The 19,200-nt window shown below is 45.3% G+C and overlaps 1 protein-coding gene across 2 annotated transcripts in view; it reads right to left on the bottom strand.

Annotated features, from left to right (window-relative positions):
• Nucleotides 1–19,200, bottom strand: part of SUDS3 (SDS3 homolog, SIN3A corepressor complex component) — a 35,513-nt gene that overhangs the window by 3,571 nt on the left and 12,742 nt on the right. Inside the window, exons 7-12 of one of the 2 annotated variants that reach the window (XM_047827804.1) lie at nt 12,926–13,021; nt 11,903–11,964; nt 11,720–11,741; nt 10,426–10,531; nt 3,183–3,267; nt 343–912 (exon numbers count right to left, since the gene is read on the bottom strand). In XM_047827804.1, coding sequence (XP_047683760.1) covers nt 895–912; nt 3,183–3,267; nt 10,426–10,531; nt 11,720–11,741; nt 11,903–11,964; nt 12,926–13,021 — 389 coding nt within the window. In that variant the 3' untranslated portion in view covers nt 343–894. Of the gene's footprint in view, nt 1–342; nt 913–3,182; nt 3,268–10,425; nt 10,532–11,719; nt 11,742–11,902; nt 11,965–12,925; nt 13,022–19,200 lie in introns of those variants that run through there. The other variant, XM_047827803.1, reaches the window with a different exon arrangement.

Below are 19,200 nucleotides of genomic sequence, written 5' to 3'. Positions count from 1 at the left end.
CCGAGGGGCAAACCTTCCAGAGCCTCAAAATATCTGCATGAATGGGGTGTGGGAAGAACACTGGCAACCTCTTCCTGTCTACCTGTGAGGTCTTCAACCCACCTCCTTGACCTGTGGCCCTGCTCCCGGAAACCACCACTCGAGACAGCAGGCGGCAGCCCTGGACCGCCCTTCTCCCTCTCTCACACCTCTGATTCAGAAAATGGAAAGCACAAGGACACCTGGGTGGCTCAGTCGGTTGAGCGACCGACTTCGACTCAGGTCATGATCTCATGGTTTGTGAGTTCGAGCCCCGCGTCGGGTTCTGTGCTGACAGCTCAGAGCGTGGAGCCTGCTTCACATTCTGTGTCTCCCTCTCTCTTTGCCCCTCCCCCACTCATGCTCTGTCTCTGTCGCAGAAATAAACAAACATTAAAAAAAAAATTAAGAAAATGGAAAGCACAGTGATCTTGGGTTCTGTTTTTGCCTTGATCTTAAGGAATGACATTTTTTTATTTGGTTTGATTACAGCATTATCAACATTCAAAATACATGTGTTCACAAATATAAACTGTCAATCAAATTTGGAAATATTTTCCTTGCCAAGGGACTTCCATATTATAGCTTTTCGCTACTCTGGTTTCCTGGCAATTAAGGCAGGGGAAAAAAAAAAAAAAGAAAGAAAAAAAAAAAACAAAAAAGAACAAGAAGAGGAACAAAAGCCCATGAGTGAGCTAAGGCCCGATCAGGATCATCAGAAGGCTCAATGAGCTTGAAACAGTCCTTCCCTCCTGGCCACATCCTTCTCCCACAGATCGCAGCAGACGACTGCCATTTCACCAGGCAGAGGTGTTCTTGTGCGGCATCAAGGATGAACTTGGGCAGCGGGGGGCAGCCAGGGGCACTCAGCAAGTGTCATCCTCTGCACCAGCACTGGGAAGAAAGCCACCACCTTGGTCACCCGACGCACCTGAGCTTTCTCATCTTCAGAACAACCCTACGAAGTCCTATCCTCACCCCCATTTTACGGAAGAGGAAGGCTGAGTCCCCTTGTTGCTGACACCTGCTGTCGAAACTCCTTGCTCTTGTCCCCCAAACCAGCCCGGACTCTTGCTTCTCACCCGTTCCTCATCCGTTTTAACTGATATGCACCAGATGGGGCCTGACGCAGGATTCTGCTCAAGTTCTTCAAGTTCTGCTTCTCTCCCACATGCATCTCCAAGCCCATCTTTCCCTTCCCCCCCTGCCAGCTTCAAGGGTTTAAAGTGTTCCTGGTCTCATTTCAGTCTCTTTAGTTTACGTATCAACAAGAGACCTTATAGTCAAATATGCTGGTTTAAAACTAGGGGCACCGGGGTGGCTCAGTCGGTTCAGTGTCCGACTTCGGCTCAGGTCATGATCTCACAGTTCATAGCTTTGAGCCCCTCTTTGGGCTCTGTGCTGACAGCTCGGAGCCTGGAGCCTGCTTCGGATTCTGTCTCCCTCTCTCTCTGCCCCACCCCTGCTTGCATGCTTGCGCACGCTCTCTCTCTCTCTCTCTCTCTCTTAAAAATGAATAAATGTTAAAAAAAAATTTTTTTTAACTCAAGTTAAAGATCCCACATGGAGTTGAGCCCCTAAGGACCTTGCAAAAGCACTTTAAACTGAAAAATGACCCCCAGAAGGGCTGAAATGGGGAGTCACCAAAAGGCTCAAACTCCCTCACCAAATGTGCCTGGAGTCAACTTATGCAAAGGCCACGTGGCTCCAGTGTCACTTTGGATCTGACCTGAAAAATGAGCTAGAATACTTCCACGAGGTGAGAAATATTTCCTCATCATCAGAGTCACATGCCTCTCTGATACACTGAGGCTTCTCCCCTCCAGGTGACATGTCTCAGTGTCACCGTTTTCTGGTCACCTCACTGACACTCTACTGTGTCAAAGGATGACCATCTTTAACAGAGAGAGTAAAAAATGTAACCTGCGTTGCTATTTTCCTGAAAAATCTCGAGGTGTCCCAGAGGAGGACAACGCACTGGTTGTGAAGTGACATTTAGGTCCCAAGAGGCCACAGGGCAGGGCACAAGGGCTGCTGCGAAGTCACAATGTCTCTTGCCGACAAACAGCAGGTCTCTTCATCAGATCCCTCTGTTCTGGTTCTGACGTGGCCTGGGGTGACTCACAGACCCCAAGCCTAGAGAAAAAGGACATTCATTTATCTGGAAGGTTCTCCCTGACTTCTGAGTAAACAATCATTTTGCAAACTAGTCACATTTGAGGGCATTTTCAATTCAGGAAGCTGGGAGAATGGAAGAGGCTTAAGTTATTTCATAATCCAGTTTCATTAGATTTACTGTGCACTGGCACGAATAAGTTACAGAGGGTAGACACCTAAAAATCAATTTCTTTGCAGACGTTTGTGGACTGATAAAAGATCAAGCCAATCGAGCTATTAAAGTTTTAAACTTTTTTAAAACTACTAACAATACAAGTTACACATTGCTGACATCCCTCTAATGAAGGGCCAGTCGGAGAACTCACATCGTCAATCATACCATCCGCGGGCATAACCCTCTGAGCTGACTTTGGAACCAGTCCCTCTCCTACAGGAGAGACTCTAGGAAACCAATACCTAAGGACAAGAGCCTGGTAGCTCACTGCTGAGAGGTGCAAGAGGACACGTCAGATCGTAAAGACAACAGGCAAGGAGTAGTGTGTGGCTCAGATCAGGCCAGCATCCATTTACTGAGCACTTACTGTATGCCAGACCCTGTGCCAAGTGCCTCATGAAAGCCTTACAGCACAAATGTCTCAGTAAACATGAAAGCTCTAGAGAAATTACAAAGATGGAGTATGCTCCACAAGCAAGTTCCATTCTCAGTACACGGTTATCTTACAAAGCAGCAGGATACGAACATACAGATATCACACAGACTTGCCTTCTGTTCTTTCCTGTGGTCTCTCTCAGTGGTTCCCAACTCAATTACTGTATGTGGAGCTCACAAATACCACCAGGAATATACAAATCCACATATGTTGTTAGTCCAGCAAAGCAAGGAATTTTCAGGGGGCACCGTGACTACGTGCAGTTTCTGCCTGAAGTGCTGACTTCCCCCCTAACCCGCACAGCACACCAGGTTCCACTGCACTCTCTGAGGCGCCCCACAGAGCTTATCGCACTGTGCTCTCCTCTCCTGCAGGATTAGGGAGTTCAGTCCCTACCTCATTGGCTCCGACAGAGCTGATCACACAGCTCAGCTTCTGGTTGTCCTTTGACTCCAGATAGATGGCTTGGCTCTTGTGGTACCTGCCAAAAACAAGACACAAATTTGTTTATATTTTTAACCACTGTACTAAGGTATCACGGACATGTTAAAAAGCTATACATATTCACTGTTTGTAACTCGAGGAGTTTGGGGTAAGTATACACCCATGAAATCATCACCACTACGAACATACCCATCTCCTCCCAACGTTTCCTCCTGCCCTCTTCTTTAGAGTTAATTGTTGTTGCTGTTTTTCCTTTTGTAGAAAGAACACTTCACATAAGAGCTATGCTCTTAACAAATTTTAATAATATAGTATTGTTACGGGCACCAATTAAAAAAGGAAGGAAAAAAGGGAAGACAGAAAAACACCACCACAAAAAATATAATTAAGAGTCTCATTTTACATTTGAGGAAGAGCCCGGATTTCAGGTTTAATTTAAAGGCTTCCATCCTTGGATTAGACCAGACGGCCTCTTAATCTTCTACATCTGAAACTTCTATTCCTTGGGCCTTCTGCAGAGGGGAAAAGGGGGCTGAGGAAAGGCTGGGAAACTAACACCATGTATTTACTTTTTATTTGGACTATAAAACCCATTTCAAAAAGTAAATTACAATTTTTCAAAGAAAACCTATTCTGGCACACCTCAGTGACTCAGTCAGTTGAGCATCGACTTCAGCTCAGGTCATGATGTTATGGTGATTCATGAGTTCAAGCCTCACATCGGGCTCACTGCTGTCAGTGCATAGCCTGCTTTGGATCCTCTGTCCCCCTCTGTCTCTGTCCCTCCCCAGCTATAAAAAAAGCAAACAAACAAAAAACCAACCTATTCCCACGGGCAAGCCCATCTCAAATCACTGAAGGTTCAGTGGATAAAATACACAAATAATACAACACTTGTTCAAACCTATTTTCAATGTGTCCAAATAAGTCATCCATAAGAAGGAAGGCCAAATTCAGCCCTTAATTTGGTCACTCAGATGACTCATTAATCACTTACCGCATACCAGTGAGTACGCTAGAGGTTGGAGGTGGACAGTCAACAGGGCCACAAGGTCCCTGCTGTCACACAGCTTCAAATACAGTGGCCATGAAAAACACTGAGTACTCACCCTGGCAAGCATAAACCAGGCGAAGTTCTGAGCATCAGGGTATGTACCAACGGGGATTTAATTTGGCCCCATCAGTCAAGAGAGCTGCCTTGCATGAAGCTGACAAGACAGACATTCCATTTCAGCCCCAGTAGCTATCCTCTTGGCCTGCAGCACAGGACCACCTTCAACTTCTACAAGTTCAGGGACAAGGCCGAGGATGAAAGTGATGAAGCCAGGGCCAAAGCCCAAATGAGACAGCAGCAGCTGCCACAGGAGGACAGAGCAGCTGCTGGACTGCAAGAGTTGGAAACATCAGCTGAGCTGCGGCTGGGAGCCCTGGCCTGGGCCAGCCCCAGTCAAAAATCTAACCTTTGGTTCATTCTGGCTGCACAGATCTGGCCAAACAAACCCACTAACTCATGTAAATTCTACCAAAACACATCTCCCAGCAAAGCACTGCATCCTATTCTTTTTTTTTGGGGGGGGGGGGGAGGGAGGGAGAGGCAGACTGCTTTGCTGGTATAACGGTATAATGAAATAATCTACTGCCAAGATATCACAGTGAGAGATGGACTTCACTCCCACAACGAGCTTTTTCCAATCGAGGTTCTAAGCACTCTTTAACCTGCTGCTTAGAAGCTGAAACTCGGGTTTCTAACTCAATTTACTTCCTGAAAACACTGTTAAAAGAAATCGAATCATAAATGCAATTAGAACAGCAAGATTGGTTTAGACTCAGCTTTAAAGTTGCTTTTGGCCAGAGATCAGTTGGTAAACTGGGTCAGGGGACCTTCATTATGCTAAATATGTAATATCACAAGGTCTGAAGTATACAGCGCATGAGGAAAGGCTGAATTAACTCACAGCATCACTCAAAAACTCCAGTTTCCCTCCCACATCTAAGCCAACTTTCCTACGTAAATAGTAACATCTCAAGTGATGGTCAGAATAAAAATACAGAGAGAGGGGAACATTTGGATGTTCTACAGGGATTATTAGTTATTAAAGGGACAAAGACACAAAACAACATGCACCTAGCCCCAAGTCATTCTGATACTATTTTCTAAACACTTTAATAAAGAAAGGTCACAGTGTGAAGAAGTAGGTTACTAGTGTGGAAAGGTACTTAATATACTGCTAAGTGGAGGGGGGAAAAACTATGTCCATTATGTCCATTATGTTCCTGTGCACATAAAACAGATGCATGTTGCATGTGTATCATACACATACACACACACACAGCAAAAAACTGGGTAAATCTGTAGTTAAGATGCATAATAAAATGTATATTACAATTTTATAGAAATGTGAATCTAAATTAAGAGTGGTATTATATACATAGCAGCCATCAACAACAGCCAATTTATGGAAAGAGCCCAAGTGTCCAACAACTGATAAGTGGATAAAGATGATGTGGTTTATATATACATACTACTACTCAGCAATGAAAAAGAATGAAATCTTGCCATTTGCAACAAGTGGATGGAAGGTATTATGCTAAGTGAAGTCAGTCAGAGAAAGACACATGATTTCACTCGTGGAATTTGAGAAACTCAACAGATGAACATAGGGGAAGGGAAAGAAAAATAAAACAGAGAGGGAGGCAAACCATAACAGACTCTTAAATACAGAGAACTAAGGGTGGCTGGGAGGAGGGGGTGTTAAACGGGTGATGGGCATTAAGGAGGGTACTTTTTGGGATGAGCACTGGGTGTCATATGTAAAAGAAGAATCCCTGAGTTCTACTCCTGAAACCAAGACTATAGTGTACGGTAATGAACTTGAAAATAAATAATACTACTAATAAAAAGAATGGTATTCCTTTTATTGCATGGCTTTCTTTTTTCTGAAATAATCAAGTGTTATTTATGTTAAAAATCAAGCAAATCATGCTTCTGGAAAATACCTGAACAACAAAGATGGGTAAAAACGAAACGTAATGTTAAAATTAACATCTTAATGTCTATTAAAGACAACAGCTAACTCTGGGAGATGTGTTGCTTTCCTTTAGATGTGCACAGGATGCAAACCCCAACACCGCTGACCGGCTGTAACAATGAGATCTATGAGGTCTATTACCACCGCCATCCCCCATCCCAGAAGTGGTCTGGGACTTGAGCATCTGGCCACCTCCCAAGTCTGCCTGCTCTGGGATCACCAACTGGTGGTGGCTTGAATGTCCACCAACGGTCACCATTTGCTCCACAGTAGAGCTGGACCATGCGTTTCCCAAAACAGCCCACTTCCGAGCCAACTGGGTTTCCAGGTCCTCCTGAACCAGATCTCACACACCACACCATGGTCTTGAGGAACCATTATCCCTGGATATCAAATCTATTCAATGATCTGAATTATCGGGGAGGTGGGGGGCAAGTCCTCAGAAATTAGCGTTTATATTTTCAAAATGAAACTAAAAAGTATATGACAACTTTAACATACAAATTTACTTTTCAATGTCTAAAGACCAATAAAAGAGAGGGAGAAAACTGAAAATAAACTTAGACATAAAAACTGTTAAAAAGCAGCAACGATAGAGTTAAATTAGTAAAAACGTACATTATCACTTTTCTGCCAATTAACCCATTTTACAAGCTGCCTTCATCTCGGATGAAAAAAATACTTGAAATAGCCTCAGAGAACAAGCCCCAAAAGTCAAATTGACTTTATCACTTTATTACTAGTGGAAATCCTGACCTGGGAATCCTGACAAATGAGCTCATAAGGCTTTGCTTCTACTGTTAAACCCAATGAACTAGAATCAACACTACCATCATGGAAGAAAGCAATTTCCTTACTTAAAACATGGGTCAAGGGGCGCCTGGGTGGCGCAGTCGGTTAAGCGTCCGACTTCAGCAGGTCACGATCTCGCGGTCCGTGAGTTCGAGCCCCACGTCGGGCTCTGGGCTGATGGCTCAGAGCCTGGAGCCTGTTTCCGATTCTTGTCTCCCTCTCTCTCTGCCCCTCCCCTGTTCATGCTCTGTCTCTCTCTGTCCCAAAAATAAATAAACGTTGAAAAAAAAAAATTAAAAAAAAAAAAAACAAAAACAAAAAACAAAAAAACATGGGTCAAAAAGGAGGAGGTAGAATTAATTTAATTTTGTATCCTACTGGGAACCCTGATACTAACATTTCATTTCCCAAAAAAACTAAATGCCATGTTACAGCTCTGGAACCTCAAGGAGCCCCGATGCCAGGTGTAAATTTTCACCGTCTCAACAGTCTTTGTCAGTCAAAGACTGGAGGAAGCAGGGGGACTTCGTTCCTGATTCACATCAGCAGCCCCAGATTTAAAGTAAAGAGAGATAAACCAGTCCTCCGGCACCATCAGTTAGTTATTTTAAAATATCAGCCACTTTCGTGGTACTTGCTAAGAAGGATCATTAGTCCAAATCAAAATGTGAGCAAGACTTACAGCAGGACATAAAATGCCTTAAAAGCACTACCAGACCAAGGCAAAGCAAAGATGCTTATCTTTCAAAACGACACGTAGCTTGATAAGTGTTCACGCAGAGATGGGAAGCCTGAATCACACTCATTTTGCTGAAGTCATTGAAAACTCAATGAAACAGGTTTTGCCAGAAATACTGTCGCACCAAAATACCCCACACCACTGCAAAGAGCATAAAGCGGTGTGCTGACCTCTCAGATTCAGGACTGGTGCAGAAGAAGGAAGGATGACAGCCACCAACCTGACAAAGGCCAGACATCAAGAGCCTGGGGAGAGAGGAGGCCAGCTACACGCTGGTCAAGAGCATTGGCCAGGACTCGCATGATACGGCAGGAAAAGGAGAGACCCACCTTCCAACAAACATGTCATCAACTCTGACTGCCAAAGCCAAAGAAGTGAGAAACAGAATACAGATGAAAATAATCTCAATATTTAACCATAAGCAACTTTAAATTCACTGAAGAAGGAAAATGCTCCCAGAAACCTTTTTTTTAAATTAATCTTTTTTTTAAAGTTTATTTATTTATTTGAGCAGGGGGCAGAGACAGAGGGAAAGAGAGAATCCCAAGCAGGCTCCACACTCAGCACAGAGCCCAACGCAGGGCTCGATGTCACAACTCTGAGATCATGACCTGAGCCAAAATGAAGAATCAGAAGCTTAAAGGACTGTCACCCAGGTGCCCACCCCCCCCCCCCCGCCCCGAGACCTTCTTTTAAAAATTTCTGCAGCAACCACGAGAAAGACAGCAAAATTCATTCAAAATGCTCAGGAGATCTAGCACATCTAACCTCACCACTCTGTTTATGTTATGAAACGCCAGGCACCATGGATCCCTTCTTTAGAAAAGCAAGAATTTTATTTTACTGCATTTCACCCTCAAGACAAGTCTCATAAAGTCTGAGACTTAAGCCTTAGAAAGAAGATGTGAAGCAACGCAATTACAAAATGAACATCATTTGAAATATCACATGGCTTTAAGACTCATAGATCCGTAAAAACGTTAGCGATAAATCTCATCATTTTTGAAGACAGTTCTTATGTGCGGGCTTGATCTTTAAAGGTTATTTGGTTTTCATTATTAGAAACATTTTTCATCTTATTTTGCCCCTCAGCGTGTTGACCTGTTGGGGCCTGCCACCTAGTGGTAATGTTCTCATAAGCAATGTTAAGATACAATATAACTGGACTTTTTGAAGAAAGCCAGAGAATAGTCAAATGAGAGGGGCAGAAGTCACTAAGATCAGGCTCACAGACAGAGGCCTTCACCATCTACTGGGTAATTAACTTACTGTAACCTGATATTTTGGTGGAACGGGATTATTTCAACCATGACTACATTTCTAAGCGTTTCTGCCAACTTCATAAGTGTGATATTATATTGTAATCAACTAACAATCTTGGGCGCTTTTCTTCTTTAACAAAGCTCAAAAAATTCTAAATAGCCATTACTCTAATTTTGGAACTTTAGGTTAAATACACTGAAACTCAAAAGGTTATAAATGATAGCGATTATAAATGATAAGTACAGAAAGTATGCAATAACCCCAGATAAACGTTCTCCACACAAACGAGTGAAAATTCAGAATGCAAATCTGTGTCCACCATGACATAAACTAAGTGTGCTGCATATGGACAGTGAATAAAAGGGATCTATCAGAATAAAGGAGCTGTGACACGAGGAGGGATCCAGGGTGGCTTAACACCTAGCAGAATGCCTAGTTACAGAACAGATAGTAACATTTGTTGAAGGAGTACGTGAATGAGTTTGTAAGCCCTTTCATATTGCTTTACTCTCTCCTCTCCGATAGAAATGCTGGTGGTCTGAAGGTGTCAGATGGTCTTTATTCTGAAATTATTTCTGGCGTATTAAAAAGCTAAGGTAACATACCTATACACTCACATGCAGCTAAGAAAATTATGCAAATAACGGTTTAAAAAAAAAATGGTCTCTAAACTGGTAATGTTTTAGGATTCAACTCCCCCATGTATGTTTCCTAGAACATTCATATAGCAAAATGATGCATGCAAAAACAGTACCTGGGGTCAAGTAATATCTGATAACATCTCAGAAATTGATAAAGCACATTAGCATATCAGAGAACCCAAAAAAGCATGACAATGAGGAAACCCAATTACCTTAATTAACATGGTCATACCCCAAACTCATCTGACCACAAAATCCTTTTTTCCACAGAATACCTATTAATTTTAGTGCACAAGGGCAGAGTTAAGAGAAGGCAGAGAGGGACCTGGCCTCAGTCCACAGGGGTAGCACCAGAGACAGAGGCCTGCAAATTCTAGCACGATGATAGTAGCACAGACAAGGGGTCCCTATCAGAACACGTTTTTGGGAAACGCTGTGTTCACAGATCTAATGATCAAATGACTCCTGACGCATTTTTTTTTTTCTTTAAGTAAGCTCTACGCCCAATGTGGGGCTCGAACACATGACCCCAAGATCAAGAGTCCCACGCTCTTGATCCACTGACTGAGCCAGTCAGGTGCCCCACTCCCGACACACTTTTAAATGTTACTCCACCTCAGTAGTATGTAAGTTAAGCAGCAGCCATGCTCAGCCATAACGAGAGCCCCAGCCCTCTTCCAAGATGTTCTTTTGAGACTCCTGCGAGTAATCTGTGATTTTCCACAACATACCATCTTTTATCATAGTACAGTTTCCCATCTTCTATCCGAGCTTCAAATCTCTGGGCTGGAGACTCTGCCGGCGTGGCAGGCAAGTGTTCAGGAGAGGACGGGGATGCTGGAGGAACCAAAGATATTTCAGTGACCAAGCATGTAACAAGCATGTGGGTCCACCAGCTAACATGCTTTAACTGAAATGCTACTAAAAGTGGTAATAAACTCGATCATTAACTCCTCAGGGGTGTAAAAACGAGAATTCAACAAAATTTTTGTGTATTATGCCTGACTTGCTCCTCAAGGCAACCCTGTGAGGTAGGCGAGGCACAGGTTAACCTCACTGAACAGAGGAGAAACCAGAGATGCAGTCTAAGGGATTTGCCCAAGGTCCCTAAGAGAAGGACTAAAACCCCAGTGATCAGAAGCCCTGAACGGCAAAAATGAGAAACATGTCTTTATAAAACTGAACTCATTTCTCGAATGATTTTTTACTTACTAGGTAGAGCAGGCCACCATGTGTGTACAGTCAAGTTAACATAGTGGTCATAACTACCGACGGTTCAAAGGATCTAAATTCATACACTTTATACAAACCCCTCCCCATCATGCCTTTAGAAAATCAGGACCTCTCTGCAGACAATGGTGGCCCTCAGAAGGAAATTACTAAGAGAAAAAAGAATCTTGTTTCCTTCCACAAGACTTGGTGAGCAGAGAGATGTGTGAGTAATCACAGTGCTTAAAACGTAACAATGCCTTGCCCGTTCAGAATTCTATCTTGCAGCCTGGCACAGACTCTCGAGTGCCACTCTGAAAGGAACCACCATGAACACTGGGCTGGCCTCTTTTATAAACTGGGACTCTGAGTCCCTTACCAGAGCCAGGCTGTGAAAAGGCACTGGAACAGCACTGCCTAGCACTCAATTCCACAAAGTAATGCTGAAAAATCCTTCTGGTTTCATTTCCAGAAATGGAGGCAGACTTAAATCTTGTACCTTGAGGCCTACACAGAAGGAAACCTTCACCAGCCAATCAATCAACTGTCTCTTTTACAATAAATCCTAAGGTAAAGGCAAAAATAGCTTCAACATAGCGGGGCTAAAAAAAAAAAAAAAAAAAAAAAAAAAAAAAAAAAAAAAAAAAAATCAGGGGAGGGTGCACTTAAGGTTCCCTTCAGTCTTCATGATGACTGCTCTTAGGCAAATAACATTTTATTTTTGAAAAGTGCAACAAATGCCTGTGAGATAGAAGCATGCTTTTCCAACAACATGATAAAAAGATTGCACAAATGCCAGTAACACTGTGCACTTACCTGGTCTCTTGGGTGACTTAAGCTGTAGGAAGAACAACAAGAAATCTTAGAACAAATCATTTCAGATGCAACTTCACGTGTCAAAGGTATCAAACTGATTTAACAAGTAACACACGAACAACATGAAGCACAAAACCATTATCAAGCCTAAGCTTTCAAATAAATCAAAAAATCAAACCGTACCTTATTTAACGTTCTCAGATCCTCCATGATCTGTTCATCTGTTAACAAATAGTTTAGCTGGGGTGTTGAGAGTTAAAGGAACATGTCCGAGGGCCATGGTTTCCAAGCAAGCAGAAATCAACAAAACAGTACCAGAACTTTAGAATTTACAGTGTGACTGTGTCAGGTGCTGTTTCTACAACAGCGTGCCTCTCGGAAGTTGCTGATTCTACTAAATGTCGTGGTGCCCAGGTATGTAAACGAATTCACAAATTTCTTCCAAGCGTCTCTAAGTCGTTCAGAAACTACAAGAGTGAGAGCACAGGACACGGTACCAGGAGAACTTCCTCCTCAGTTTATGAAGTGCTCTTGTTCTAAAGATCCGAAGCCTTGCACGTGCGCGCGCGCACACACACACACACACGCGTGGGCTTGTCCTTCCCACGTAACTTAAACCCTTGGTTGTGAAGACAAAGGTACCTGAAGTCAAAACCCTTTCTTGGTGGCAAACAACTGAATCATTCTGTGCAAATGGCCACTTATCCTCTCCAAGAACAAAGAAACAGAAAGAACTTTGCCGTGCGTGCCTTCTTCCCACTCCCATTTTTATGACTAAAGGGCTTTTTTATGAGACTGAAATCTCATTCGCTTTAACAATTTGCATTGCACTGGTTTCAGGATGTAGATAACAGAGGTACGAAAGATAGGTATCACTGTCCTTGTTTTACAGGTAGAAAAATTAAGGCACGTGTAATCTGAGGTCGCCCTGAATCTCCAAGTGTTAACACCAGGCTGAACTCCCAACACCAAGTGACTTTCCAAAAACTGCTATCTATAAACCCCTCCCACTGGAAGCAGCAGCAACTAAGGACTCAACAGTAAAACGGCCATTCCCTAGCTCATGGGTAAATACACACGCTTGCCAATCACGACAATTTCTGTAAGACGGTGGCCATATATATATTCTAGCAAACAGATAAGCAAAAGATTCAGTCTAAAGAAAAACAGCTTGATAAAAAATTAAGGCTTGATGCAAATGGATATCAGGAGCAGGTTTTCTCCTCTTGTCTGGGATGGGGACAGGATCATTTGGTCGCCTCCGCAACTTTCTGGTCATGATGGGTTTCACTTCCATAGAATCTGTGGCAAGAATTGAATGGGTAAATCTATCTGACTACTACTTGAAGTCAGTAAGAATTGCTGTACTGTACAAATATCTGCCCCAGAGCCACCCAATCAGAACTGTTTTACTGGGGACATCCGGACATGGCCCAAGCCAGACATCCATTTCAGACTTCAGAGGAGGGCTATCCTGAAGACTCAGACTGGATGGCCTAAGTGCACGCTGCCCCGCCCCCCACCGAAATGCAGCCCCACCCTGCGGTCTACCTGTGGAGTCACTGCAGGCATCTCTCCGAGAGCACCCCAAAAACTAGAATTTTCCTCCTCTTCCCTCAAATTAAGAAGCCACGGAGTGGTAGCTCTTGGGATCAGAAGGAACCTTCGGGTCATCTCAGTCAACTAATTCTTGCAGTGCCCACGGAGGGAGGGAAACTGAAGCACATGCGTGCACAAGGCTCTGTGAAAGGTCACTGGTCTCAGCACCAACATCTTTATAGGACATCTTCATTTACAAACTTAGACTCTTCAGTTTCATTTTATTCTGTAACGTTTTCTAGCTACTTAACTATCAAGAATGATCTAATGAAGGCTCATAATAAAGGCCTTTTTCATTCTTCTTGACTTTTCTCTGCAGTCTGACACTGCTGTTGACTCTCCTTACCTTAAAATCTCTCCTCCCCTTGCCATCACCACCCAGATCTCCCCTCACCTGACCTGCCTCCGTGGGCTCCTTTCTGCTGGTGACCTCTAGAGTCCAGTCAGTTCTCAGCCTGTGTCCCAGTGAGCCTCTGTCACCAATACCAGCTTCCCCACCCTTCTGAATGGCAACCTATGCCCGGCAACACCATCCACTCTCACTTTTTGTCTCACCTCCCATGGCTGCCTCCTCTCCCGAGTCTTGGGGACATCACATCTGTCCATCCCTCTTGGTCAGGACAGACTCTGTCATTGTGACTTATCTTCCCTCACCCAAGCATCATATTCACCAGGTCGTGGGCAGTTCTGCCATTAAACCACTTCTCAACTCCATTCCCTCATCCTATTCTTATCTCCGTCAGAGCAATTTCCCTAAGACACACATCAGATCCTTCTACAACACATCCCCTTTCTTATCCAATGCTTCTATGGCTTGCCACTTTCTATGGAAAAAAGCCCGCGTCACTTTCTGGTCTTGCCCCTCCTCCTTCCTTCGCACATACACCATGTGAGAGCTTTTAGCTCGTCTGTCACCCAAGGGCACACGCCTTACTATACCTTCAAGCCTTTGCACGCTGTCCTCTCTGCCTGGCCCCCTCTTCAGCCCGGCAAACTCCTGCACGACACCCCTTGAGAGCCAGCGCCACGCTCCCCATTACATGATCTTCCAGAGTCACACCGCCTTCCAAACAACCAGAGCAAACCTCTGGACAAACCTCTGCTACCAAGTGCCACACCGTATGGCACGTTTTCCCCAGAGACACCTGAATTCCACCCCGGCACCTAAGCCATAGTTGTGGCAGGGATGTCACAGAGTTTCCTGCACAACGACGACGACATGAGGAGACCATTCATCCACGACCACGCATCCCCTCGGCACGGCAGACGGACAGCCTCACGGAATTCAAGTGTAGCCAGCCCTTCCACTGTGGCAAGGAATTCAAGCATACCTCTTCCACTGTGGCAACGTGCAGGAGCTGCCTAGTTAATAGTCGCGAGCACAAAGCCAAAAGATATTTCTGCGTGTTGCTCTTAAGAAGGGAAACGGGCAACGCTGACTTCTCGCCCCTATAAATGAAGGGGAAGTGCAGTCCTGATAAGTGTGTGTACAGGTGTGCGTGGAGTGGGGGGTAGAAGGAAGGAGGACTCACACACCCGCCCCAGGAGACAGCGGGGAGGGGAGTCCTCTCTACTGGAAACGGCTCCCCCTCTACCGAGAGGGTGCACTCCTCCAGTTACTTACTGGCTGGTGCGTGTGAATCCCTGTCGTGGCTGTGGGACCTCAGGTGGGCTACGTAAATCCTCTGTGTCAAGTTACTTCATCTATAAAATGGAATTATCAGTAATACTTCCCTCACAGGATGCTGCGAGGGTTACGTGACATACGAGTAAAGCCCTAAACATGGTGCCTGGTGTCATGAGAGCTCAATCAATGGTAGTTTTTACTACGCCATCTGCAGCCAGGAAAGCACTGTACAAAAAATCTTTTTAAAAAAATCAGGGGCACCTGGGTAGCTCAGCTGGTTAAGCATCCGACTTTAGCTCAAGTCATGATCTCACAGTTCGTGAGTTTGAGCCCCACGTCGGACTCTGTGCTGACAGCTCAGAGCCTAGAGCCTGCTTCAGATTCTGTGTGTCTCTCTCTCTCTGCCCCTCCCCCGCTTGCACTCTCTCTCCCTCTCAAAAATAAACAAACATTAAAAAAATTTTTTTTAAGTCAAGGTACAAACAGCTGAATGAAATAGAAGTTACACGCTTGAAGACAACCAATGTCAGCTGTGAGGCTGTGCAACATTCACACCTAATTCAAAAATCAAGGTGTGAAGGGAGCTCGCCCAACCCAAAGAACACTAGAGAAAGAGTACCTAGCACATAAACACCAATGAATGGTCCACCAAAGACAATGGCTGACTGTGCCCTGCCCTCTGGGCTGCCGAGTCTAAGGCATGGGGAGGGTGGGCCACACAGGATGGAAATGAGCCAGTCAAGGCACAGCCGAGAGAATGTGGGAATAACCTGGTCCAATCATGGCCAATAGGCTCAGAAAATCATAAGTGCATCACTCACAAATCAGAAAACATAATCAAATTCTTCTTATGAAATAGCGAAAATCAATCCATTTTATTAGCCTAGCCACCACAATAACCTAATCAATTTTCATCCAAAAGACTGCTTCAGCAGAAGGAAGGTGCTCCAAAAAAGCCTCCAAGATGTAGTAGCCCATCCCCACCACCAGCCAGGAGAGTGAGCAGGGAGCAGGCCTGGCCACGTGACTCGTGGAGAAGATCAACACGTAAGTACCACGCACTGTAGTTCCGAAGCTACGTTATGGACTCCACTCATGTCGCTCCAGCCTTCTGAGGTAGATTTTTCACAGAGGGAAAGAAAGGATATCTGACTGATCCAGGTCTGAATCCACCTAGAAGTTCCACTTCTCACGAGAAGCAACAGGCTGGCGTACTGAGTTTGTAACAGCAGTCTCCTGTGAGTTTGGCCAGTAAGAGGCCCAAGGGGCTCAATGTGGGGACACCATAAAAGTCAGACTTCCGGAAGTGACACTCAGACGTTGGAGCCTGGCAGCCCTGGAGAAGGCAGTTGAGCAGGAAATCAGTCTTCCTCTCAGACGAGCCCAACACTACTCTACCTGGCTTAAATCAGAAAGCCTCTCAGAACACCCAGGACCCTTCATAGGTTTGCTTCCATGGCCATACTATCTGTGATCTAACTGAATACCAAACACACCAAGGCAGGAGAGTACAGGAGGCAGGAACACTGGACAAGGGCTGAGGCCAGGTACGCAGCTCCTCTCCAAACCACCTTGTACATATGACATTTAACAGCATAACTCCTCCTGCTCTACCCACCAGCAAGGAGACCAGGAATGGCCGTATCTGACAGACACAGACACTCTCCAAGTAGCACCACGTATGCTGGCTAAGAAGCGGGAGCTTAGGCTGAATCAGTGCTGGGCAGAGCCTTTGCAGCACCAGTCCCTATGGAGAGCTATTCCTGATAACATTAATCACCGGCAATTACCACAGAATCACCACTTCCCCACTGGCCTTGGGTTCCTTACTTCTCCAGGCCTCATCATTCACTCCAACAGCTCACTTGCCTACAGCCCATAAATGCAGCAAAAGCTTCACTGGAACGTACTTTAACTTTAAAAACAGGGGCGCCTGGGTGGCTCAGTCAGTTGAGCGTCCGACTTCGGCTCAGGTCACGATCTCACGGTCTGTGAGTTCGAGCCCCGCGTCGGGCTCTGGGCTGATGGCTCAGAGCCTGGAGCCTGCTTCTGATTTTGTGTCTCCCTCTCTCTCTGCCCCTCCCCCGTTCATGCTCTGTCTCTGTCTCAAAAATAAACGTTAAAAAAAAATTTAAAAATAAAATAAAAAATAAATAAAAACAAAACCATACTTGTTTAGCCACAGCTGCAGTGACTCAAAGGAGTATCCTTAAGAAAAAGAACATTAAGTGGCAGAAAAACAAGCCACTGCAGGGTAACCACTGTAACAGACTGGCTACAAACCAAGGGGCAGTGCAACATAGGGCAAACCTAGAGGCCCAGAGCAAAGTCCAGCATATCCTGGCCCCTCTCTAAGGGACTGGCCAGCTCATCAGCATCACAAATCAAGGAGATGGGGGCAGGAAGGGAAGGTGAGAGAAGAATCAAGGTCGGTCTTCGGTGACCAACCAATCAGGGTAGGAATGAAGGGTGAAGGGCCCCATCCCCCTTAGGCCAAAGCTGTCAGGAGCACAGGGATGGTATTACAAGAGTGAACCAATCAAGCCGTCCTCTGCACCCTCAACCACTGAAAACAGCTGGATCCCACAAAGGCAGTGCCAGCAAAGAGCTTCTTGGCACCGAGCCCGCTCCACCCCAAATCCAGGTCACCTCCGGCATTCTCCCTGCCCAGATATTTGTGTGAGGCCTCATCTCCTTGCCTGGGCTTCCAAGGTTCCCTGCTCACTGGCATCTGTTCTTCGTGGTTGAAACCACGCCCGCATCAGTACAACCACATGTACATACCCTTGCAAGGTTTTACAATCCTTAAAAACAAGCCTGACAAACATTTACCTTCATTTAGAAGCCTACTCTCTGGACACCGCCTTACTCTGGGCAGGACAAAGGAGCTGTGTCAGCCTTGTCGCTACCAGAATACAAGCTCCTTGAGGACCAGTATTAGCCTCACTGTATGAATCACTCAGCACCGCGTGAATCCACGGTATTTCCATGGCAGGAAGTCGGGACAACGTGGTGGTTAAGACCAGTTGTGGCGTAAGCACTATCCCACTGGGGAGCTTTGAGCAAGTGTCTCCGTCCCTCTGAGGCTGCTCCGCCAAGTCCACCGAAAGGAGCTGCAGGAACCGAAAACTGCTACAAGTTCCCAATCCCTAAGTGCTGGCTCTGTGTGCAGCCCCCAGCCATGCTCTGAAGCACCTCCTAGGCGTTATATCATCCGACCTTCGCACCAAACCTTCCATCTCCTTCCAGAACGGAGGTTCTCCCATCGCCTTCTTAAATGAGAAAACCCCACCAGAGAACCAAGTTCAGGAGAGGGCCAGGATTCATCCACATCTGTCAGCCTAATGAGGAATTCCAGTGTTTTTATGTAATACCTGGCTCAACGTAAGTACTCAGGAGACAGTACTTTAGCATATCTTAATATTGTAATTTTATTATTATAAAAAAATTTAACTCGTAGGCTCCACCTACAAATCCAGTTATCTTCTAAAGGAAACTCCCAGGCTTAATGGGGTCATGAGTAGCATCCACAGGGACCTGAGGGTTGGAACATGCCCCGGCAAGGCAAAAATTACAAAAAAAAAATGAAGTGGCGGGTGGTGGCTATTGAGACCAAGGAGATAGGCTGTTAAGAGAAAGGAGAAAAGACGGCTATCCTCAAGACAGGAAGTGGACAAACGGATGAAAAACGATCGAGCGCCCCACATTTTAAAGCTCATTAAATTCTCACTGATTATCTGGGTTACTCATAACCTTGGCCTCAACTGCAGAGAAAACTCACACTCAGGTAACCCCACCCATGTCCTCATTACTCAAAAAGTGTGGTCCAGCCAACAGCATTAGCAGCCCCTGGGAGGTGGTTACAAATACAGGATCGCAGGCTCCCCCCCCGCAACACCTGAAGCAGCAGCTGCACCTATCAAGACCCCCAGGTGACCCATGCACACAGCCAAGCTGGAGGAGCGCTGATCCTCGGTTATCCCGGTTTCCTTACCGATAGCACATCTTTCTGCCCGCCCAGCCTGCTGTCCTAAGTTCTTCAAGAGCAGCATGGGCAGTGGAGAACCTCCCACTAACCCCCACAGAGACTGCAAAGCTTTCAGGCCTGTTCAGGCAGACAGGTCACTGGCTCTCCCCGTTCCCAACAGGTTATTCGGTCCAAGCTTCCCATCGGCCTCTCATTCCAGCCTTGTTTTTCGAGAGATCTTCACGTTGGACCACAAGAGGAGATTTTAAAGAACTATCTTTTCCAGGC

This window comes from Prionailurus viverrinus, chromosome D3 (assembly GCF_022837055.1).
Source record: "Prionailurus viverrinus isolate Anna chromosome D3, UM_Priviv_1.0, whole genome shotgun sequence".
Lineage (NCBI taxonomy): Eukaryota > Metazoa > Chordata > Mammalia > Carnivora > Felidae > Prionailurus > Prionailurus viverrinus.
Note: the sequence above shows the minus strand (reverse complement) of the source record. Positions and strands in the feature narration are given on the sequence as shown.